This window comes from Dicentrarchus labrax, unplaced genomic scaffold (assembly GCF_905237075.1).
Source record: "Dicentrarchus labrax unplaced genomic scaffold, dlabrax2021, whole genome shotgun sequence".
In the NCBI taxonomy this organism is placed as follows: domain Eukaryota; kingdom Metazoa; phylum Chordata; class Actinopteri; family Moronidae; genus Dicentrarchus; species Dicentrarchus labrax.
In genome coordinates, this window is record NW_026136722.1 from 18,325,906 (window position 1) to 18,350,504 (window position 24,599).

At 44.1% G+C, this 24,599-nt stretch overlaps 1 protein-coding gene across 14 annotated transcripts in view; it reads left to right on the forward strand.

Moving 5' to 3' along the window:
* Positions 1-24,599, forward strand: part of LOC127356659 (RNA binding protein fox-1 homolog 3-like) — a 468,674-nt gene that overhangs the window by 412,047 nt on the left and 32,028 nt on the right. For 12 of the 14 annotated variants that reach the window (XM_051388630.1, XM_051388636.1, XM_051388632.1 and 9 more), the window contains 2 exons: positions 11,106-11,408; positions 20,376-20,519. In XM_051388630.1, coding sequence (XP_051244590.1) covers positions 11,106-11,408; positions 20,376-20,519 — 447 coding nt within the window. The remainder of the gene's footprint in view (positions 1-11,105; positions 11,409-20,375; positions 20,520-24,599) is intronic. The other 2 variants (XM_051388634.1, XM_051388635.1) reach the window with 1 other exon arrangement.

Here is a 24,599-nt window from a genome sequence, read left to right on the forward strand (position 1 = left end):
TCACCAGCAACTATTGATAGGCTCATTGATTGATTGATGGTCCCTGGTGATTTATTGATTCATCTCAGTTCCAAATGAGCTACGAGTGCTTTTCCTGCCCAGAGGAAAACAACCGCACTCTCACACAACCCCTGTAATGAGAATACACCGACTTATTTTGAGCCACACGGCACCACGTACATTCCCCCTTCGAATTTGATCTTTTTTGGGTGGGGAGAGATGTGCTATTTGAAATTGAAAATGAAAATTGTTGCATGGGGTTGTGCTGTGAGATTTAGAGAAAGATTCACTCAGGCAAAGCACTTTACCCCATCACTGTACAAAGTCAATCTCCTCCTCCCGAGGTTTTAAGAAGAGTTTCGGGGCGTCCTTAGGTAGTTAAAAGTGCATCGAGTGTGGATGGGCTAGTGGGATGTGTAGATTAATGCAGTGGAAAGCCATCCCTCAAAGTGCTTAGAATAATTAGAGTCAGGCTTCCAACAGAATGGGCATGTCACTGGAGGAAATTGTATTTTTATTTACTGTGTCGGGTCTCCCTTGGCCTCCCTCTCGCTCTGTCTCTGCCTCTCTCCATTTGTACGGCGGTGGAGCTCGGTATTCAGGAGCCGGGTGTTTCTCAAAGTGTCTTAAAGGTGCTGTCAGCGCGCCGTGATGCATCTCTTGGATTTGTATCTGCGTGTTTCCACGTGTGGGCGCACATCATTTGTATTCTGCGCGGGCATTGGTATTCAGGAGTGGATCCAAGTTCTGTAGGTGTGCATATTCACCTATGTATCAGGGCTTTAAAATGATGTATGTAAATCTGCAGCATTAGCATGTTTGAACTTTTAAACTGCATATGTGAGGGCGTGTGTTTGTTTTTATGATTGTGTGCAGTGGTGGAAAAAAACTGGGTAGTATTTCCATTTTATGATACTTTGTATTTCTAATACACATTTCAGAGGGAAGCTTTTTACTCCATTGCATTTATTTGACAGATTAATGTTATGTGGGAAATCATTCACTAATTCACCGTTACTACAAACTCTACAAGGAATTCTAGATACATGCATGTCTATGGGAAGAGTATTAGATCTGTTTCCTCTTTGACAATAAACAGTATTATTCTGCTGATCAATGGCAAAAAATTCACATAAAAAACGACTTGGATTCAATCTAAGATAATAAAGCCATGAAACTTGCAAGAGGGAAGAATCCTTTTATAGACACTTGCATGACCATCGACCGTACACAACTTTTAACAATACATTGTTGGATTAATTTGGATACATAATAATAAATCTCACAAGACATTTGGAGAAGAGTGCAAAATGGTGAACACACTATATAGTATTATGCAACAATTTAGGACACAACCTAAAATAGTTACCACTGTTCCACCAAATAAGTACTTCACAATACATTCTGCTGACAATACTAGTATTATCTAGATAATATGAACATTTTTTACATTGTATGTTGCTATTTTTACTTTCATAGAGGATCTGAAAGCTTCCTCCAACACTGCCTGTGTGTGTGTGTGTGTGTGTGTGTGTGTGTGTGTGTGTGGCTGCACATTGGCTTGCACACCAAAGTGTTGAGGCATTTCCCATCTCAGTGCAGTGGACGCTGGTGGACAGCGAGGCGGACCATTGATAAATTGATCACAGTGAAATTGTGGAGTAGTGAGACATGCTCTAAATCCCTCCCCCATCGCTACACGTCCCACGCACACACACACACACCGCGGCTCTGGCATCAATTATTGTGGATTGCGTGGTTGACAGAGTGTAAACCAGGTGCCAGCCCTCAATCCAATTAAAGAGATTTAATTGGAGAAAATAAATGGAGTGTGTCCACAAAGTGCTGGCTTACCCACATTTAGTAGATTTTTTTTTACTTTTTTCAAAAGTAAGGTTTTGTTTATGAAAGACCGGTTGAATCTAATAAAGCCTCAAGGCTGTTGCTTTTCCCAGACTGCCTTGCCTCACAGGTCAGTAATGCAAACAATCCAATTTCTCTCGTCTGAGAGCTGTACTGGCATGTAGAAATGGGATTATTATCTAAAATGGGCCCAGCAGGTGTTTCTGTGATACAGTGTAATTTTAGGAGGGCGATAGTGCTTTGCGTGGTCCACACTTAAATTCCCAGGGACACTTTTAAAAGGAACATCCAACAAATAAGTTGGGGAATCTGCCACTCCTGCCCATTAGCATTATTAGCACAGATCGGGCTTCATAACAGGGCCGTTTCCTGCACTGATGCAGTATGGTCTGCAGTTGCCTGTACGAGACGGCAGCCATCACAGTTTGAGGAGTTCGTGGCGCTAAAGAGGGGCGTCTGAAGTGGTCAGGTAGCGCTCACGGTGGTCCCGACTTTTCCACATCTAGCTCTTTTCTATCCAAATTTGTCCCCGGGGATAAGAGAGCGTGGCTCATCCCCGTCACCATCCCCCCTCGACTCCTCACAAGGGACAGACATGCATAATTCAGGATTGTTATCTGTCTGCTGCTAACCCCCTTCTTCCCCCATACACACACACACACACACGCACACACAGATCTGCAATGAAACAGTCTGACTGCACATCAATGATTCACCAGACAGCAGCCCACCGCCACCCTCCCACCTCCCCCCCTTCTCTCCGTTGAGGGAATCATATGGAGCCGACAGGGACTCCACAAGCATGCAACTTCCTATAATTGGAATAAAAAAAAAAGGGCGAGTGGGGGAAATGCTGTATCAGGGATATGGCGAGAGCGGCATAGGTGTTCAAACAGCCATTCAGCAGTGTCAACCAGCAGATGGGCGACTGGGTGCGTACGTTGGCCCACTCGTTAGCCACCGGGAGAGAAATCAGGAGAGGAAGCGAGAGGCGACGTAGCGCCAGGGGTTTTAAGAGGGAGAAACACTTCAGAGTTTGGATTCATCTCTGTGAAGAAGACAGATTTTAACCGTCTGAAATGCAGCAGCGCTGGGACTGGAGACGGTTCCCTTAGCCTTCCCAAAAAATTTTTAAAAATCCCTCCCAGCTTCCTGCTGCGAGCATCTCTGTTTCCCCAGGTTGCCCCTGCCTCTTTATCCTCTAAGTTCTCTTTCTCTCTTTCTCACCGCACTCACCTTCTTCTTTCTTGAACATCACAGGAACAAATCAGCAGACAAGCGATTGTACAAGTTTTCTCAAGCTTTCAAGAATTACCACCATTTCATCATGGATAATCACAGTTAATAACCCTTCTCATTAAGGAGACGAGAATCACGGGTCATTAATATTGTTAATATCTTCTCCCTTTCCTTCTCTTCTATCTCTCTTATTCCCCCTCTCTGCGTGCCAGAGGGAGTGGAAACAAAAGGATGACTAAAAAAGAGCTTAGCGCGACAGTGATTAACCGATAGGGGTAGATGGACTGTGATGAATCAAAGTTATCTCTCAAATCTTAATAACTGGAATTAGCCCCTGATTAGATGAGCTTTGGCTACAGCAGGGAGTAGTCTGCATTTTCACTTCAAAGAATCCCGCCCATGTAAACCTGTCCCTCCTTCCACTGCAGAGCAAAGACACGCACACAAAAAAAGATTCAGTGAGGCAAATAGGCCAATGGAATAAATTACAAAGAGAGTCATAAGAGAGCAGAGAGAATGACGAAAGGCAGAGATAGCACAAACAATAACGTTACACCTGTCCTCCTCCCAGAATTTGGTCACCGTCGAGCCCTCTTTTCCCGTTAATCTCTCGTTTTCAGTTTCCTCTTTTTCCTAACATGCTCGGGGTCCGGTGGGAGGTGTCAAGAGCCTCAGTGACAGGGTCATAATGAGAGTGGCACTCTCCTTCATTTGCATATGTTTGCCATTGTCACAGCGGTCAAGGAATGTCATGTCGAGATTCCTGCATGCTTAAGTAATGGCATTTTGTCCCCACGAGGAACTCTGGCCCCCGTATCATAATCCCAGCATGCGGAGAGAAAAAAAAGACTGAATTAACATGACAATCAGCTGATTCTAAAACAAATGTTGGCATTTTTATCCCCTGTGGAATTTCAGAAGGCTCATCTGCAGTCTGAGAGCAGCGCACTGGCATGACGACCATGTGGAATTGATTTGTGGGTTTCTATGACCAGAATGACAGAACAGTTATCAGTTTTCATTTCATTCAGGTCTTTATCTTAGTGATCAATAGCAATCTCAAAGAAGTCTGATTTTTAATAGAATATGTGTCAATATCACTTTGTTCTGACAACTTTGGAAGAACAAAAATAAGAACAGAAGGAAAGTAGATGAAAAAGTTCTTTTGTGTGTTTTTGATGGGGTCAAAGCAGCACAGTGTCTGTTCTCACTAATAAATGAGTCTAAACACCAAACTGGATGCATCCCACAAGTTAATCCAAATTTTGACACCCAGTCTGGAGTAATTAGTCCCAGATGTAAATATCTGTTATGCAACAAAAGAGGCAACAGCACTGAAACAGACAATTATCTCCTCTTATGGCGTTGGCAAAATGCGATGAGTCTAACCATGTGTAACTGATGGCTTTTTCACAGGGCCTCTAGGCTTATTTGGATGTGTTTTTGTTTATTTATTTATTTATCTGCATTTTTACCATGCAGCGCCGGGGCCCAGACAGAGCTATGGCTGAGACAGACAGGTTCATTACATGTCACAGGAGTTCAAAGTGATCCTCTGTCTACTCTGTTTATTAAGTGGCGCTCCAGCGTCTCTGAGGTATAGTAACACTCGCAGTCGCATCGCTAAGAGCAGTCCCATCTCGGTACGAGGCTCCGTGTGCATCGCCTCCGCTGCAACGTAATGAAGAAATCAGCAAGGGATTGAGGAAAATGAACTCTCTTTCTAATACCTCCATCCGAGTCCGTGGAGCAAATAAGTGCTCCCAATAACGAGGAAAAATCACGTTAGAGGGGATGAAACACATGTGACATGTGAGAACGATTAAGCTTCTCGGAAAAGCGCGGCAGAAACATGCACGAAATCTAAATTGACTCGGACGCGGCGCGAAGACACAGTGTTTATTTTCATGAATTGATTTTTGCACAAATGAGGTGGAAAAATGGAAAGACAGAAGTTTGCAAGGGAGGAAATGTGAGACAAAACAATAATCCTCTCCCCAGCCTATTTGAAATCATAAACCTACTGTAGTGGTGAGGAAGACTGGGGTTTTGTTGAGGTGGGGGTCTGTTGTGAATCTACATTAAATAGGGCTGCTTCTCCACATCTCCCCGCTCTCCCTCTCTCTCCCCCCAACAACGTACTGTAATTGGTTGACTGGGGGGAGGGGAATAGCCGCTGCACCAAATATGTGCCTCATCATGAGAAACTCAGCTGAAGGTATTTTGTTGTTGTTGTTTACCTCTTCGGAGTTTCTCTTTTCTGGCTCACCTTGGATTCACTGTGTGGCATGTGGTTGTAATTAACACATGCTGCAGCCTCTGGTGAGTGTTAACAGAGAGACTTGGAGTAAGATCATGTGGCTCGCCTAATTAAAATGGACCCGACTAGACAGCCTTTATTTATGCGCCTTCAAGACAAAATGAATGCCAGTTGCCTGTGGAAATCATCTCAGGCCATCTTTTCGCCTGCCTGCCTGACTGTCTGTGTGCGGGGCTACAATTAACCGAGCATCAGCAGCAGAGTCGGGGACAACAAGAGGCTTTCATGCAGCTGGCTGAAAACCACTCAGTGTTTCGTTTGTGTTGCATCAACTGATTGCCGTACGTTGGCCTCCGCTGAGCTGCGTTACACTTTTCTCTATAAACTCTGCTCGGGTTTGTGCTGTGACGGCGCAGCGGGATTTGTCACAAGTTTGCCACAGTCACTGTCAGGCGGTCATTAAAACCAAATGAGCATTGTTCTAGAGAGGAACGCTCAGTGCATGATGCTTTGCATGAGGCACTGAAAAGCTTAAGATTAAATTAGAAAATGGTTTGTCATCTGCACTCTGACAAAGCAAGTTGCTTGTGTACATTTTCCATGAAGGAATGAGACAGCGATGCTTTATGTAAGTCAACATTTAACTATTCATGCTGTTTGGATTATGCAGAAACACTGCAGAGCTATTCATAAATCTATTTGAATTGCTTAGTGTATAGAATCCAGAGGAACATTTCTTGCTTGAGACTATTAGTGTCATACAGTTGGATCCATGTAAAGTAGGAAGGCCTTTGCTGAAAAATGATCCAAGCTGCATGTGACTGAGCTGAAGCCATAAAGCTGCCCACTCCATCACGGCCGAGACTGCCGAGATTGATCAACCCGCTCCCATTTGAGTGATTTCCCCCCGGATTCAATGCAACGCAATTAGTCGGAAGCCGTATTTTGCCTTTGCGTTGCTCTTTGACCCTCCATAGCACGTATGAGTCAGTGCAGCACTCTGCCGATATGAGTTCCTCCTAACAGCTCCTGTATTTGCACAGCCCATCTCCTCTTGGCCTCTCAACACTGTCCCTCCCAGCACTGCTAAAGAGGATCACGGATGGCTGGCGAGCGGCCAAGTCGTTGTACCTGCTGAGATGGAATATAGCCTTGATCATCTACACTGGGGTTAGCACCAGTGAAAGTCTCTGTCTCTCTCTTTGAATACTGTGCGCTGGGAGTTTCTGTCAGACTGGCAGCCTCAGCAGTGGGCATTGCCACAAGGCCTTCCTGACCTCTTTGGCTCCTGACGCTGACTGTAAAAACAAAAACTCCGCTCCAAAAGTGATCTCCTTAAGTAAGGGTTTCCAATCCAATTTTACACAAGGAGAGTGCTTAAGATTAGAGATAGTGTTTTTTATTGTGCTCTTCAGTAATAGGAGTAGAAAGGGTGAAAGGAGAGATGGAGGGAAGGAGGGAAAGAGGCCTGGAAAGGATGGGAGATCGATAAAGCCTGCTCTCTCTGGTTGCCTTTATTCTTCGTTGTCGTGTCCGTGGAGACGAGGTTTGGGCGGCTCATGGCAGCAGGCCATGTAAGGGGGGCATTAAAGTGCCGCAAAGGGACCTGCTCTTTTCCCATAAACAGGCCTGCAGGTAGAGAAACACTCGCCAGGATCCCAATATAACAACAACTCGTAGCACTCGTTCGCAGCCATAATGAACAGCAATCTCTTTCAGTGGAATGAGATGTGCTGTGTACCTGACTGGTTTGTCATGAAGGGCTTTTCATTAGGCTCCATGGATTATCTTGACGATGGCGATTCAGCCTGAGCGAAAAGGGCGCGTGGTCGCACTGGGACGAGCACAACTCTCCTGATTTGCATGGCCCTTTTTTCCTCTCCCAGTTCATTTCCAGTTGAATAACTCGTTTGTCACATACATCAGAGGAAGGCGAAGATCATACGAGAGCTAGTGTTACTTTGTGTTTCACTAATGAGGCCTGTACTCTCCGCCTCCTTGCTTTTGCCTTGCTGCCCTTTGAAACAGCAACGACATGGTGCTACAACACTCTAGTAGTTTTCTTTCTCCAAAACCGAGCTCCAGGCTGTTATCCTGTTTGTGTGTCACTTGGCTCCGTCTCAGTCTTTTGCACTTGTTTAAGGCTCAAATGGCAACAGACCTGACACAGATACACTGGCCTGTGCGCCCTGTGAGTGTAACGATTCAGATTCTGACCCGAGTGCACAGGGACACTCGAAGGCAGATGATGATTTAACAAGTTTTGTAGAACATGGCATGACAAATGCAGAACTGAGGCATGAAGAAGAAACAGACTAGTGACCGGTACTGTTAGTGAGGACAGTGAACTACATCACAGCTTTCCCTAAACTAACGAACTGTCAAATAAATATCTGAGTATACTGCAAACAAGCTAAAACCAGAGGCTCTCTTGCAGGAATGGCAGGCAGAATAAAGAACCCCACAAAATACATTCTTAAGGCTCACGACCAGACAAGGATACACAGAAAACTAAAAATGTAGTCAACTAATTTTAAGTGTCATTCTGGTTTAGTCAATAGACATTACATGGAACACAAAGGAAGCTGGTTATTCAGCTCCATGTATGCATGATTCCAACATTTTCCAGGTTTTTGACTGTTTTGTTCCCACTGAGTTATCTCTGCAGTTTAGGGGAAACCCAATCTGGTCCACTGGGAGATTACCACCCGGCTACAATATCTGATAATTAGTAATGTAAGACAAGAGCAAAAACACTGTTTATCTTCAGACTTACATCTTCATTTCAGCACGTAGATCATAATTATTTGTTTTATTGATCAACTAATACCGCAGCTTGAATCGAGAACACATCTGTGCATATGGCGGACAGTGATCAGAAACCCCAAATAGCACGGTGTTACAACAGGTCCAGGAAGTCTAATTTAAGTAATACATCCATGAGTATGAAGGGTGGCCTGCATTGTTTTACCAGGATCTCTTGCATGGAGACCCTTATGGTGCTAATTGGGATATACTTATTGAATAAGTAATGAGAAGTCTGTGTTTTTGATTGCCTGAGTTGCCACAGTACCCTGGTATCCCCACAGAATCCTGAATTCTGATTCGGGATTTGCTGTTTAGATGATGCTGTTTGATCATAACTTGTATTTTAGTGGGCATGTAAACACACTCCTCAGCAAATCCTTAAAAGCACCAATCAGGACTGTGGGCAGAGATCTTGACAGTGACTAAAAGACATAACTAAAGCTTTGATCTCCTTAATGACATGAACAGTGTTTGATGTACAAACATTCAAACACAGCACCTTCCTGATTCCAGGCTGCTGAGCTTTCCGTCTCAGCTGGACCGTTGACTACCAACGTGATGATGGTTCGTACAGGCTAGTTTAAAGGAGGACACAGGATCTGGTAGTACTTTCAGCTGTCATACCAGGAGGTGCATCTTTTTTTAGGTAACCAACCCCATTCTCTTTTAAAATGGGTGCTTAGAAGTTGAAAATTGCCAACATCAAGAGCTTCCTTGAATTAGGATGCCCCGCAATGCAAGTGTGTTATATAATGCCATGACTGGAGGGAGAGGAAAAGTAGAGCACAGGGGTAGAGATTAAAAAAGTTTCTGCATAAAAAGAGAGGGGGGAGGAAGAGATGAGCATGAAAGGGAAAGGGGGGCGGAGGGATTGAGGGAGAGACAGAGGAGATAGAAATACAGTGTAATGAAAAAGAGAAGGGGGGATTAGGTCAGGCAGGAGTGAGGGGCCACTCTTCCAGCAGGAGCAGCCTTGAGGCCCCGCAGGCTGCAGGAAGCTGGTCAGTGCTCCTCCTCTCTCAAGGCTTCTCTCCTTTTTCATTTAGATAATGGAGCATTTCCTTAATTGGCAGAGCACAGTTTAGGCCGAGGTTTGTTTGCCAACACGTCAGAGTAGAATTATTTCCACTACATTTACAGCACAGTGTTGCTCAGCTCTCTCATTAAAACCACAGCCTCCTCCTGCCCAGATAGAGCTTTCTGTGGAATTCTGCAGAAAGAGGCCAAACACCACGGCAGCGGGAAAAAAGAATAAAACACATTTATCTCCTATCTCGCCATCCCCAGCCAGCTTGTAAAGGAAGAGACAGAAACTTCTCTATCTGTTTACTGTTATTGTTTTTCTCCAATCATAAACCCTTACTTCTGGCTGCTATTGTGTGCTTTTCCCTCCTTCTCTCTTATCGAAAGAGTTATGCATTGGGCCCGCATGATCTGTATCTTTAAATTTGATTGAGGGTATTTGCAGGGGGTGTTATTGGATTTCGGTGTTATTGTCTCACCTTTTCCCTCCACGTTTTTAATGTTGGGATGGATATCCGCTCCAGCAGCACTGATCTCACTGTTCTGCTCATTAGTCTGGATTCACAGAGCCTAGTGCTTCGCAACAATAAGACATGCACTTCTGTAGTCCGGCCATTACCGAGTTTAACAATGTGCACCAGCCAGAAAAGTCCATTATTTCTGCAGCTCATCATCTCAAGCATCCACACGAGACAAAGGGTCTGTGAAACTGCTTCATTGCAAAAGGCCATCTATCACTTAAGTCAGGAGCAGAGACTAAAAAACATATGTGGTGTAGATACCACATACTGTGTGCTCTGGAAGCATATGGAGAGATGAGAGTTATACGAGTAACACGAGGGCTTCAAACTTTTTTGGGAGGTACCGACTCAAGTGTGTCTATAATGAGTGCGTAAAACTTTCAGGTACCAAAAGGTGACATAATTTGTTTGGTCCAATTCTTGTTTACTTATTTTCTTTATTCGGAATTTACTGATTTAATAAGAATTTTGACAATTTTATGTTGCCAAGCTTCTTGTACAACTACTTCAAAATCAAACCTTGGTGCATTTAAAAGAGCTATCAAAAATTACATATAAGGGGGTGGCTGTGGCTCAGGTGGGTCGTCCATTGATCGCAGTGTTGGCGGTTCGATCCACACCTCCTCCTGTCCACATGTTGCCAAGACCCTGAACCCCAGTTTGCTCCCCTGCCAGAGTGCATTCCCAATTGCTCACCCAAGCCCGGGTAAATGGGACAGGTTGTGTTAGGAAGGGCATCGGGCATAAAAATACCAAATAAAATATATGGATCATCAGATCTACAGATTATTCGCTGTGGAAACCCCGATGGGGGGGAACGCCGAAAGGAAAGACTAAAAGTAATTAAAAAAACGACTTCCATTAAGGAAACATGTTCTCACCCATATCCAAAAACTCCGTATGATTCCCTGCTACAGAAACGGAGGCAGCAATAGTAGAGCTCATAAAGTGAGAACAGGTTCGTGTTAAAAGTAGTAAAGTGGAGCTTGGAGAGGGAGCAGCTGCTACTTTAACAGACCTGTCATTGCAATCAAAGGCGCTAATCAAAATTTTATCAATTAATTGATCTTTCCTCTTGTGCTTTGCCATGAGTGCAATTGAGATTCCCCCTGACTCTTGCCCCTCCAACAGAGAGCCATGCTCTACAACATAAACTGTGTTCATTAGCAATGATCAAGGATTTCTCTAATCTGAGTTGAGATGTGATATGATGGCTGTTTCCCCCTGACTTAGCTGGTTAGTTGGTTTGCAGGACGACTCTCCCCAGTTGCCTTCCAAATCACACTGGTGAACTCGAGCTTGTTTAATGCTGCTTGTACAATTAAACAATGTACCTTATGTATGATCTCCACTGTCGTTAACACTTGTCTTCTGTTGTGTGTTTGTCGCAGGGTAACCAAGAGGCCACCAACCCCCCAGAAGCGATGGCCCAGCCGTACACCCCAGCTCAGTACCCACCTCCCCCACAGAATGGCATCCCCGCAGAGTTTGCGGCACCACACCCACTTCCGACACAGGACTACACCGGGCAGAGCCGGGTTCCCGAGCACGCCATGACCCTCTACACGCCCACACAGACGCACAGTGAGCCGGCCGGCACTGACAACAGCACGCCCGCCATCACCGCCACCACGACCGCACCGGTCAGTGTCCTTCATCATCTGCAAACACTGTTCTCAACTCGCTGTCAGCAAGTAAAATACATTATTTACCTTTTTCTTTCTATTGATCAGAAAAATATACTGTTTAGGACTGAAAGCTTATTTTTTGAAGGTACAATATGTATATGTATGTATTATCAATATGAAATTGTGTTTTTACGTAACACTGTAATTTAATGAGCATGATTGGCTTAATCTTATTATTTCCTGCAACTTGTTTCCCCTCCCTGACTTTTGTTTCACTGAGGAAAGTTAGCTTTTTTTATAATAGTCATTCACTGTTTCCATTGTCTGCCATTGCCTGAACCCTTAAAGCTTCAGCACCAGTCGAAGATTTATAGATTCGCCCCAAATCCAACTCAGTTGCACACAACATTAAAAGTAGTTTAAATATCTTGCCATCAGGTAGACTGAGGGCTATGATTTTATGCATATGGTGTTGTGTACTTTATACTATGACAGTTTTTCTAAAATTATATATTAACTTTCCTTGCTTATCAAAGTATCATCAGGAACACAGCATCAGGAATGTATTGTATGGCCAGCAGCAGCCAATACACAGCCCCACTGAAAGTATATGGCAATCATAGTTCCACAAAATTACAAATGACTATGGTCATAAATGAATAATAATTACACCTATAATTAAACATTGCATAAATCATAATATTATACAATTACACATGATTTTAAACAATGTATGCCAGAATACTACTATGAAATAATTTTTCCAAAATGGTGTTTAAATGTTTAAATTTCTGTCTTCAGAAACTAACATGTTGTAGCTACATTAGTTTTACCCAAAGTGCAGTGGTGCTGTGGTGGAGTACATCCCCACACTAGTTACACGTAACATTTTTGGATTTTGAATGTTTTCTTTATCACAAACGCAAAAAATGACTGTTTTTAATAAAAAAATGGGTGTTGAGTTTAGAAATGAAACAGAGGCTATAACGCTACTTCTCATCAGGAAGTAGCAGAAGACTTGGATGTCATGGCAGTGCGACGTTGGAGGTGAACTTGATTGAAAATGTGCTCATAAAATAAAAGTGCATTTCTGAAGAGCCATTTAGTGCTCCCTAAAAGACATGTAAACCTGAGCTGTTTTATTTATTTATTTTGCGTGAAGGGGATGTGACATGCTGTTCACATGAATGATTCAGGATCTCTGAAAGGAGGACACCCTCCCGCCCGCACGCCAACCCATCCGATCTTTTTGGGTCTTTTAAAAGACGAAAGGACGGATGCACTTCTCTCAACAAGCCAAAACCAACTGCTGTTTAGTCAGATCAGCTAATTATTTGAAGCTGCATCCAAATGCTTGAGACACTGCTTCACACATAAGATATTATCCTCTGCATAACTGTGCCAGGAAATGATTATACTCCTTTTTTTTCACTCACTTTCACCTCACCATAAGAGTGCATATATTTAAATTATTGGCAGTCCAAGTGGAAAACAAACCCCTGGCAATGCTGCACGTTGAGATACATGGCTTGGACGTGAGCGAAATTCAAAATTCTATATTATACATTTCAACCTTGTGTGCTGATACTCTTAAACGAAATGCCTTGACCTGGGATTTACCTCCACAAGAGGCAGATGTAGATAAAAAGGAGGACGACTTAGCTCCAAACTTTAGAGGCGCGTCTAGAAAGACAGATAATGCTGGCAGAGATGAAAAAAAATAAGACCTTCAGACCTTCTTTTCTCCTTTAGCATGAAAACACCTGCTGGGAGAGGTCACGGCGAGGCCACAGCCCTCCTGAGAGAGATCTGGGTCACTCATAAAGAGCATTGTTAATAACTCCATTTTCCCACTCTCACAATTACCGTACGGCTGCGAACATTTGGCGGCAGAAAAGTGCTTGTACAGCACGAGCAGAGCAATAGCAATGCGCAGCGTATTATCATCTCCCTGTAATGTAGCCATGTTTGATTTGAAGATTTGTGCGTGACGCTCTCCAACTGCTCCATGGTTATGCGCTGCACTTACAGTAATGGCTGACACACAAGAGAGTTTAAAGTGAGGAGAGACTTGGCAGGAGGTTCAGCCTCCTCCTCCTTCTTCTTCTTCCCCCTCCGACACTGTGCACCACTCCTCCACTCGCTATCTCTCGCCGTCTCCCCTCTCTCTCCATTTCACATTTGATTTCATTTCATCTGTTCACCCGCTGTGAAGAAAGCCCAGAGATGGTGGCCATGGAGAGATGAGAGCTCGCCTTGCTTTCCTTCATGCTTTTTTTCCCCTCTTGCGCCGTCCCCGCTTTCCTCCATCTTCATTCTCTGCATCCCCGCTCTCCCCACTTCCACCCTTCTTTTCTCAGGCAGGACAGAGGGATGAGATTAGTGGGGTGTAAACAGAGAGTCTAATCCTCGGGGGCCGCTGGTGTAGTGTCGCCCACCGCTGTGTTCCCCAGCTTTAATGACAGACCCAGCCTGTTTGCTCTGGGTGCCACAGACGGGCCCGGGTGCCTTTGATTAGGGCACCCTGCAGAAACACAGATTGAGGGAGCAGATCAGCGACTCACTGCGACTCTCCCCCTCACCCTCCTCCCTTGCCTCGACTCTGCTGCGCTCAGCTTCCCCACGACGACGCTTCACTCTGCACATCTTCTCGACTTAAAGACTTAAAAAGAGTCAAGAGAGAGAGTGAGAATTCAGTGAAACGTATGGATTCTGTGTGAATTCCCTGCAGAGAGCGGAGAGTGTGTATGTTTTAATGAGGCGCGGGGACTCTCTTCGCTTCGCCTCTTCTGTTTCTGTCTCTGTCTACCAGTCACTTGTCTATACTGGGAAGGTGGCGTTGTCCAGAGCCAGACCTCTGGGACCTCGCTCTGTGCCATGTTCAAACAAGCTGACTTGAAAGCAGGCGACTTGAGGAAGAGAGGCAGCCCCCAACTTTTCTCCAAATCCTTAGAGATGAGGGTAGCAGAGGGCTGCCAGGGAGCTCTGCTGGAGAAAAAAAAAACTGAGCTCGTTATCTGGCTCAGTTCAAATAGTCTGAGGTTTGGTTGAATTTCATGAGTAATCATTCTCTTTTCAGATAACAAATTAAGGCAGTGGCGTTAGGGCAGCACTCAATTCCAGATTTTTCACAGCCCGTGTCAGCGGCATGAAGACTTTCCAAAGGGTATTCTGGGGGACTGTGATAACATAGACACACACACACACACGAACACACAAGGGCATGTGGGAAACATGGGCAAACACATGCAAACATTCATACATACACACACACACCCTCTCATCTCTCATGAGCGGTGTAGCTTTCAGAGGCGGTGCTGATGGCAGCATGTAGGCCACCATTAAAAAGGGGATGACTGTGTTATCTCTAAGAGGGAGGAGCTACTTATTTACCCCCCACTGTAAATTCCCATTTTAAAAGATATTGTAGATATCCTCAACATAAAAACTCTCCTGGATAATCTGAAGCATAAGGCTGGCGTGTCTCTTCCTGACTGACTCACAAATATGTACTTTTATTATATATAATGTTTACAGTGTTTCAGTATTAAAACAGCTGATCACTGTACTGTCAAGCTGACATTACTCAAAGGAGGACATTTGTGGGGGACTATTTTCAGCTGCGGATCAATCCACATTTGGTGCGTCAGTGAGTATTTGGGGCAGCAGGGCCGTGTATTTTGGATTGCGTCAAAATAAACTACAGTGTGTGTGTGTGTGTGTGTGTGTTCATGGTAACGAAGGAACACATCAACAGCGTGGCTCATGAAAAACAATGGAACGGCTTTGACAGACAATACTTGTTTGTAGGATAAGTCCTTCGTTTGGTCTTTTGATTGGATTTGGTTCCCAAGCTGGGGGTCCTGGCCCCCAGTAGGACGACTAAAGCTTAACCGGGGTTGTGAGGCCGGCTTGGTTTTAAGGGGTGAATGAAATTGTTACTTACAGTTCAGATTATTATTTAAGATATAAGAAATCCTCACAGAGTTAGGGAGCAGTGACCTGAACACAAGCTATATTCACAGAGCGTTCACTCTCTGCTTAACAGCCTCATCGTGCATTTGAAAAGGGAAAACAAACAAAGAGCTAATAGAACAATGGCCATGCATCAGGGAGAAGAAAAAAGACACCTATTAAGTATGTATGATTGTTAAAAAATGAGAGAGAATCAGTATAATCTTTTTCTAAAAATATCAGGAAAACACAGGAACTTCCTGCTGTTACTGTGTTATATTTGAAAAAAATGTGTTTTTATTTAAAAAAAATAAAAACTGAGTGGTGTTTACACAAAGGAAAGGCTTACCCTTTTGCTGTTACTGTGTTCATTTTTTATAAGTCCTTTGGAATTTAATTATACAGTTTCTCGTAAAATGTGGTTAAGTGCTGTTATTGTATTTGTTCATTTAGAGCTTGTTATATAATATGTTATTTAAAACTGGTTGAAAAAAAAACATCCATGAAATACACCATCACTTTATACATGAGACAGTTTACACAACCTTTGTGTTGGTCAATTGACTGATTTAAAGTTTTATCTCTAAAATGTAGTTAATCTAAATCCATGACTTTGTCCACAAAGAGATATCAACAGACAATCAGTTCTGGGAAAGGTGAAATGCCGTAAGTGGGGGTATGCATGTTCTTTTAGTATGATAATTAGAGAGCACAAAATGCAAGTATTGTTTGAAAAATGGGTTTGGGTTAAAAGAAAAAGAAAATATATGCAGAGCAACATACAACTACTATAGCCAGTAGCAACTAATTATTAGTATGTTTATAAGCTTCTCCCACACCAGGTCAGAACTACAAATGATGCGACAACTACCACCTGTGTTCCATTATTAGTGAAACCCTTATCAGGGAATTCATACTAAAGCCAGTCGCCACCCACTGAACCAAAACAAAGCTTAAGAAGAATAAGCATACATCAGTGGAGGGAATCACAAACTGTGCGCAAATGGTATGACAAAGGGCCTCCACATCCTTTGCTACCTACCTTGCCGCCACCAACCTACATTAGTTGAGGCCTTACTTTGTGCCTACAAGAAGTACATGGAGGTATGGTTTGTTGGACCATTTACAGCCAACTGAGTTCCCCTCAAAGGGGTACATGTTTCCTGACACATCATCGCTGTGGTAATCCTGCTATCTCCATCAGTATTAATACTATTATTTATATTATTATATTATATTTATTTTTAGCATGAGTGGCTCTAAATAATATAAAAGCCAGCCACCATTAGTAGAAAAGCACGTCATTCAGGTGTGGCAAATTTACACCTTAACGTTGCAGTTGGGACCAAAACACTGCGCCACAGTTCATCCCAAAATGAGCCAGAATCAGTGATTTCCATAAACGCACCATGAGAGTTGTAGTTTTTATACATCCACACTCAATGAAAGAACCACATATTTTCCTACACAGTTGCTCATCTTTTGTATTGAGTTTCGTGTCCTTTCAAGCCTTAATTGTGCTTCAGCTCCCAATCACCTCACATTGTCTATGCAGAAAATGAACTTTAAGTGTCGCCTGAACACCCAAAATAACTCCTCTACTTTATATGAATCAGGGGGAGGAGGTGGGGGCGGCCCCTCTACTCCACACTCACTCCCGTCACACCCCCTGCTCTCTCAGGTGATGGAGGAGATATATTTGCAGCTTCTTTAGAAAAAGAAAACAAACAGTGGAGGACTGGGAGGGGAAAATAATGAATTAAAGCTCAGGCATTATAATTCTTGTGAGCGAAGACTCAGTATCCCCCCCCCCACCCCTATTTAATCGGATGTAATCTACCTGCTTGGCAGCATTCCAATCAGATAGTTTCAATTATGCTCTTGTAATGCCACTCTGCGAGGAGGGGGAAAGTGCTGAGCAGAGCACTTTGCAGGCGATTTGCAAATAACAGCAAGGGAGTCTTTTAGAGAAATGACTGAACAGGAAGCCGGAGAGTTGCCGGAGTTGACAGCTCTCTCACTCTCTGGTTTGCTGGCTTTGGCGGTGACGGCGTGTTGTGCAACCCACCTCCTCCTCCTAGCCGTGACAGCAGCTGTCGGGACAGTAAAGTGCCACTGAAGGTGGCCTCCTATGGTAATACGGAGGTAATTATTTTCCACTGCAACACCACCATCTCACAACCAGGCAGGCGGGCTGGAGCCTCGGGAGCGGTGCACAGAGGCAGGCGTCCCGGATCTCAGTGACACTCCAAGTTATTGAGTCAGTAGGATGCAGTCTGGGGTGCTTGGGAGTCAGCAATTCAGTATTTGTGTTCTCCACATGTGTATTTGCCCCCGATGTCAACGTGCTGCCGGCCTGTCTGAGCGCCGAGTGAAAGTTAATCTGGATGTTTGCAAACACACGACTGCGCTTGCCGTGATAAAAAGCCAGACAGACAGAGCTGGGGGACAGAGGTGCTCAGTAGTCTGGCAACATACGCTAAAGGTCGATAGTGTCATGTGTGACCGATGAAACAGATTGACCCGCGGGGCTCTGGTACCTTGTCACCCTCCACGGTCCCAGCATCTGTCTGCAATGTGTCACCCCCGGGGCCCAACATGGCTACTCAGGCTATTAACCTCCAGCACGCGAGGACACGGCAGAGTTAAGACCCCTCCGCCCGTCTTTCTCTGTCACAAATCCACTCCTTACCAGCCGGCCGGCCAGCTCAGTGCGTTTTCCGGCTCCCGTGTCCTTCGCCACTTGTTAACCTCTGGTCCGGATGCCGTCAAGGCCGGGCGGGACTTAGGTAGCTGCCACCAACCTGCCCTACCTGGATGGCTGCAGGGGAGACAAAGTGGGACCTTGAATCAAACAACTGTCACTGTTAACAATGTATGTCATCGTCTCGGAATGGGCCATAAAAACCAAATAAATGACGGCCATTACAGTGGAGATTGTGATTATGATAATGAGAATAATAAAGGCGATCATCATTACGATCATGATGATAATGATAATACTGTGATGATGAATTATAATGAATAAATCCCTACCCCATTTCCTAAATGGTGGGAAATGTATCACTAAGAGTGGCCTGCAGCCATCTGACAGCCTCAGAGCAGGGTGAGGGTTATCAGTGTGTGCACGCGTGTGTGTCATTCGAACCGTTTGTACTCTGGCAACAGCCTACTCCCTTTTCACGTCTGTATCTCAGTACAAGATTGTCTCTGTGTATGTGACTTCCCAGCCAGTGTATAGTGTGTTTGCCATGCTCAGAGAGCACTTCCCAGGAGACCTTGCAGTTTACATATCACATTCAAACAGCTTTTGTGTTCAATATCTGCCACTTCCACTCTCTCGTTTCTCATTCTCCCCTCCGCACTGTCTCTTTATTTAGTCCCTCTAACGTGTCACCCGCACTAAATCAGGTTCATTTTTGTTCATTTTTAATTTTCTGCTTGCTATTGCAGAATGGAGACTGTTTCCACCAGAAAAAAAACAACAGCTGTCTGATCAAATGCAAAAAAACTAACTAGATGATTTCCTGATGAGTGACCTCTTGTGGTCATGCGAGTCATTTCTGTCCTCTCTCAGAGGCAAAGGTGGAAGTAGAACAGCTCTGTTAATTTGCAAACCCTCTTAGGGAGGAAATCCGGCAGATGGGTTTGTGTCTGACTTTGACACAACTACTTTGCAGTTCACTTCCTGTCTCCTATCAACAGTCAGCGTTGCTTTCCTTTAACCATGGCTCTCTCAAAAGTTAAACACACCTATAAACCACACTAATTAACAATTGTTTGTTTTATCTATACATAAAGAGAAATATAAAAATGTCATTTTTTGCTTTGTGATATTTCTTGAGAAATAACCGTTTATTCATCTGCTCAGTGCTTCTGTGCAGCGTCTCCAGCTTTAGAGTGAATTGCCAGATACAGTTGGTAATAGCAGCTTTTATTATGCTGTAGGTCTCAGGCAGGATGGTAGCAAACCTGGCAACCACACTGTGACAGCAAGACTCCAGAAGTCACTGCACCCGGCTGATAAAAATAGTGCCAGCACGCAGCTCAACCTAAAACTGCAAATATTCACTTTTAATCTGTTTGTGTACCAATTAAATAATGAGATATGTGTTAATTAGGGAAAATTAGCTTAATTGTAACTTTTTTAACAGAGCTAGGCTAACTGTTTTCCCCTGCGTCCAGTCTTTATGCTCAGATAGGCTAACTGCCTTCTTAATTATATATGTGAGATTGATATTGATCTTGTGATTCACCTCTCTTAGTTGTCTTAGTCTTTAGTTGCATACATTTAACCAAACCTTCACCGCAGCGACAGCAGGTTAGAAAACGCTTACATGAACAATTTGTTGAACAGTCATAGACACAGACAAATGATCTATTTTTCCAAATATGAGCAAATGATAGACTTGTCCCATAATGGTGCATAAAAGAGAGGATAAACTATGCTGTTGACCAATGAGGTTTTGTCCACAGAAAATACATCAGAAAAAGAAACTGCCTCAAAAACAAGGTCCATCTAAACAGACAAGCCGCCAGCACCCTCAGAGAAATCCATCACCGGTGTCACAGAGAGAAACAAGTGGAATTTGTCATTGACATCAGACACGTCATTTATATAGAAATGTCAGCATAGCATTCGCATAATGATGGAAACAACAACGCTGAGGGCTTTGGGCCTCGCACTCTGATGGCTGTGTGCAAACGTCACCAATAATGTGTCTTTAGTCTAGACATGTCAGGGCTCCGTGGGATCTATATCCACGCCTTTTTGTCAGCACCTTCAATCTTCCCTGTTGCTCAAGAGCTAAGTGCAAGAGATTAATAAGTGGATTTGTAATGCACAACCTCAGGTTTGACACTATAAGTCATCGGCTGTTTATCGCTTTGGCTTTCTCGGCGGATTGAAAAATGGCAGACGCTGAGTAAGTTAGTTAGCCAGGCCTCCCACCCCACCCTGCACCCCGCCACCCTCCTATTTGAAACCCCTTTTCCCATACTTCAGGACCGGGAGGTACAGTATACTGTAGCAGCTAATGAGCAGCTTGTGTCTTTTCTCTGTTTGTTTCCCTCTGGCAGACAGATGATGTGACGCAAACAGAGGGCTCTCAGCAGCTCCAGCTCCAGCACTCAGACTCTTCAGAGAAGCAGCAGCCCAAAAGGTTACATGTCTCCAACATTCCTTTCCGCTTCCGGGACCCTGACCTAAGGCAAATGTTTGGGGTGAGTACCTTGAAGGAAAAGTCCAATTTATTACAACTTGTGTCTTATTTTTGTAGGGTTGGCCTTTATGTATCGGTTATGATAATGCTGTATTTGCCAAGCTAATTCCTGTGATCTGGGAACAACACTACAACAAAGCCTGAAACACAAGCAGTCAGACGAGTTGTATAACAGAAATTATACAACGTTGCAGGGTACCCCGCCTCCCCTGAAACAAAGAACCTCTGCTAATATCAGAAGATACAGAATATTTACTCATTACACTAATATCAAATAGCAGAGGTGGGACCATGTCATTATTTTGCAGTCCACATGTAAGTCCCAAGTCAGGTGTTTTCGAGTCCTAAACAAGTCATAATGCACTCTTCATCAAATGTAACGCCATCTCTCCTGAATCCTTATTGGATGCTGTCAGGTTGGTTTTAACAAAGTGTATCTGGGGAGTCAAGGATTTATTGTTAGTTGTTTTAGGAAATGAGGGGAAATGAATTGATTTGTGACGCATTTTTTAATCAACATACCTTTAAGTCCAAGTGAAGTCACGAGTCTCTGGTGTTCAAGTCGAGTTGCAAGTTTTTGTTGATTGTCTCGAGTCTAAAGTCATCAAATTTGTGTCTGACACGAGTTCAAGTCATATGACTGAAGTCCACACCTCTGTGAAAGAGAATATTAGGCTTATTAAGCTTCAGGGAAGTTTAGGGGAGGGAATGAGCAGCTCACAAAGAGGCCTCACTTTAATGAGTGAGGCGATTGCTCAAACCAGCATCTAGTAACTACATTGTCAGGAAAACAAAAGAGAACCTTGAAAAGTAAAGAAAAACAGCTCAATCAGTCACGAATGGTTGCTAATGGAGAGGAAAAAACTCACTGCTGCGCTGACACCAGGCTGAAGTTAGCTGAGATATGGAAGCCAGCACGGTTGTAATTTTACTGTTCATCTTTGTCTTCTCTCCCAAAGAGGTTTGGCTGTTTGATCTTCTGACTGCTCGAGTTGTTTGCCCTGTCAGACTTACTTTAGCAATGTTGTAGTGTCCCCAGATCTTAGGAATTCACTTGGTGAGAACAATGTTATTATTAACAATAGCCATTATGGCCAAAATGATGAAAATAAACTGAACTGACTTTCATTTCTCTTATATCTTGGTCACTAGCAGTACACATCTTCCCCAGCATTGTTTTGTTCTCAACATTAAAAAGCTGCTTTAAGTAGCTTTTAGACCATTACGGAACATTAAATTGTCAGGAAATCAGGACTGAGGAAATAATGTTTCCTGATTATCTGTCCAGAGGTTACACATACAGAGGGGTCAGCTGCAAACAAATGCAATAAGATTACATATCAGCATACCAGAGGTCCTCAACAGAAATTCTCTCTTTCTCTCTCTGTCTCTTGCCCAATTAATGAGGCAATGATAGTTCAACAGCTCACCCTTGTGTCTCACAAAAGCTTCAATAAGAATTGAACCAAACATCCCCCAATTCAATAACGATAATGGATCTGAATGGAGAAGACTGCCAAAAATGTACTTTAAATGTTATGCGCTAATTGGACCATTAGAACCCAGAGGCGTTAATTCTCATCGTTATGAAGACAACATCCAGCTGATGATATTAATTACTCGAGAGGCCTGGCCGTGGCTTTATAAATTGCAGACAACATGGCTGCTCTCTCTCTCTTTCTCTCTCTGATTGTGGGCTTTATTGTTCCCAGCTCTGGTGCAGGTCGTGTGGAATCCAAATCGCCTCAGTAATTAGCTCGGAGGCTTTGTGTGCCTGGCCGGCGCATTCAGATATACGATACAAAATTGATCGCAGCCCACCCAGTTCCCTTCAGTCAGCCTCCTCACCCACGTGGTGCCCGTTCCTTCCCTGTTACATGCCCTTCTCTTCTTGGTGGTTGGCATCGTAGAGGATTGTAGGATTGATTGTCTTGGGTAGAGCTTGGCAAGGAGATAGCTGGTCTGCTCCACCCTCTGACATGGCCTCCACAATGGGCCTTTGTGTGATCAGCTTGTGCAAAGCTTCATCCCTCTAGCTCTAATGGCTTCTGGTGCGCAACTGGCTCAATACGCCATTACTGTCGTGCATGAGTGAAACCCACTGACATGCAGGCGGAAAGACAGAGGAAAAGGAGAGCGGAGGTGCTGCACGGCCCACTAGAGAAGGCCCCTGCATCAGAGCAAAGTCCCACCAGGAGCTCCATCTGCTCCTACACGGCACGGAGAACCCCTCTCTGGTGACGGCAGCGGAGGTTTCAGCACCAGTAGAAAGCTGGCACCCTAAAACAAGAAGGGAGGGCCCGAGATGCACCCTGCACACCACAGGATTAAGGGTCTAGAGAAACCTGTGAGCCTTTAACGAGGCGCTGAATGAAGGGCTCATTAGGACGACCACAGCGGACCTTAATCAGTAATTAGAAACTGTGATCTCTGAGAGCTAGCGAGTGCGGGGGAAATGAAAACACTCCAAGTGCGAGTGAGCGAGCGAGCTGTGTGCGGCGCCCATGCTGCGCTGCTTGAGGGTGCCCTCGTTTGTGCGACTGGGTTCTTCAGCAGTGCTTCTCTCAGTGCATGTAAGGGCTCTCACAGCACTCCCCAGAGCAATCAGGACCTCTGCCCTCCCCCCATCCTGCTGTCACACTGACTGCTGTGTCTGAACATGCTCTACACTGGCACTCTACTGCTTGAATACACAAGGCTGCTGTAGCGTAATTATAGGTTTCTGAAGAGCTTAAAGATATTCAAGCTAATCAAAGGTGGAGGCACAGTGGCCTCGATCTTGTTTGTTGCTTCCACACTAGAAGGCTTAAGGCGTAGGGACTACACTGTATTGTTATTTCATTTAGGAAGAAGTCCACACTGCGTCAAAGGACCATACCAGTGTGTTTACAAGGTTTTGCTCCTTAACTGAAAGTCATGTATTGTTTATATTTTTGCTGACCTCTTTTGTATGCATGCTATACATTATAGATTGTATATTATTGGTATTTTTAAAGTATTGTTTTCTACCAGTCCAGGCATCCATTGGTTCCACTGCTCATTTCTGTGTAAATATAAAATATGAATCCGATTTATATTTCTCTGTAATGTATTTTAACTGCAGACTGACTCTGCACACTTTTACTCAATAACAATAATGTAATGGAAGTCATATGGAAATAGAATCCAATGCACATGCAGATGTCTTAGATTCAGTAGCATTATTTTTGAAAAGGTCAGCTGTAATATGAATAAAATATATGTGATAAATGGGAGGAAACGGCTGGTATGGTCCTTTAACATGACAATGCTTCTGTTTCTGTTTTTATTTTCGTATCAATATTGAACTGTTTTTACAGTCTATGGATGGATACATGGAGCTAGCTGCAGCCTCTTAGATGACATCAGTCTCCCCTGTCCTCCCTCTGGAGACTCCTCCCATTGAAGCTATTGTTTATTGGTGCTGCTGATGCAGCTGTTTCAGTGTGCGTGTATGTGTGCAAATGTGTGTGAGTGGGTGGGTGGGGATAGAGGCGCATGAGATCACTGGTGAGCAGCGAGCAGTCCCCAGCGCCATGTGGAAATCCACAAAGACGACTTCCTCTGAAACTAATTAATCGACGCCACAAGCCCATTACGCTCGGTTAAAACAATTAGCATCTGCACATTGCGTGGGGAAAGCATTGTCATCTCAGGCGAGAAAGGGGCATCACGCTGGGATATAAATGCCTGTGTGTGTGATCGAGCCAACGCTTCCCATTCGAATCAATGAAGCTGAGCGCCATATGAGGCAGATGTGTGGATAGGATCTATGGAATATCCTTTCAAGAACGGATATATAAGGGAGGAGAGACACCCCGCTGAAACAGAGGAGGTTTTAAATAACCAAGCCTTGTTTTTCCTTTAACTTGATGCGATGAGGTCACCGAATAACCTTTGCCGGAGAGAGGGAACATATGTTTTTCACTAACCCATAAACCCTCACATCCTCAAGCCCACTCCACTCACTTCAGCCAGATAATAGCCAGCTCCTCCTAACCCCTATTAGTGGCTCAGTCAAACGATCCATCCATTCCCATTGAGCGTCGACCACATGGAAGGC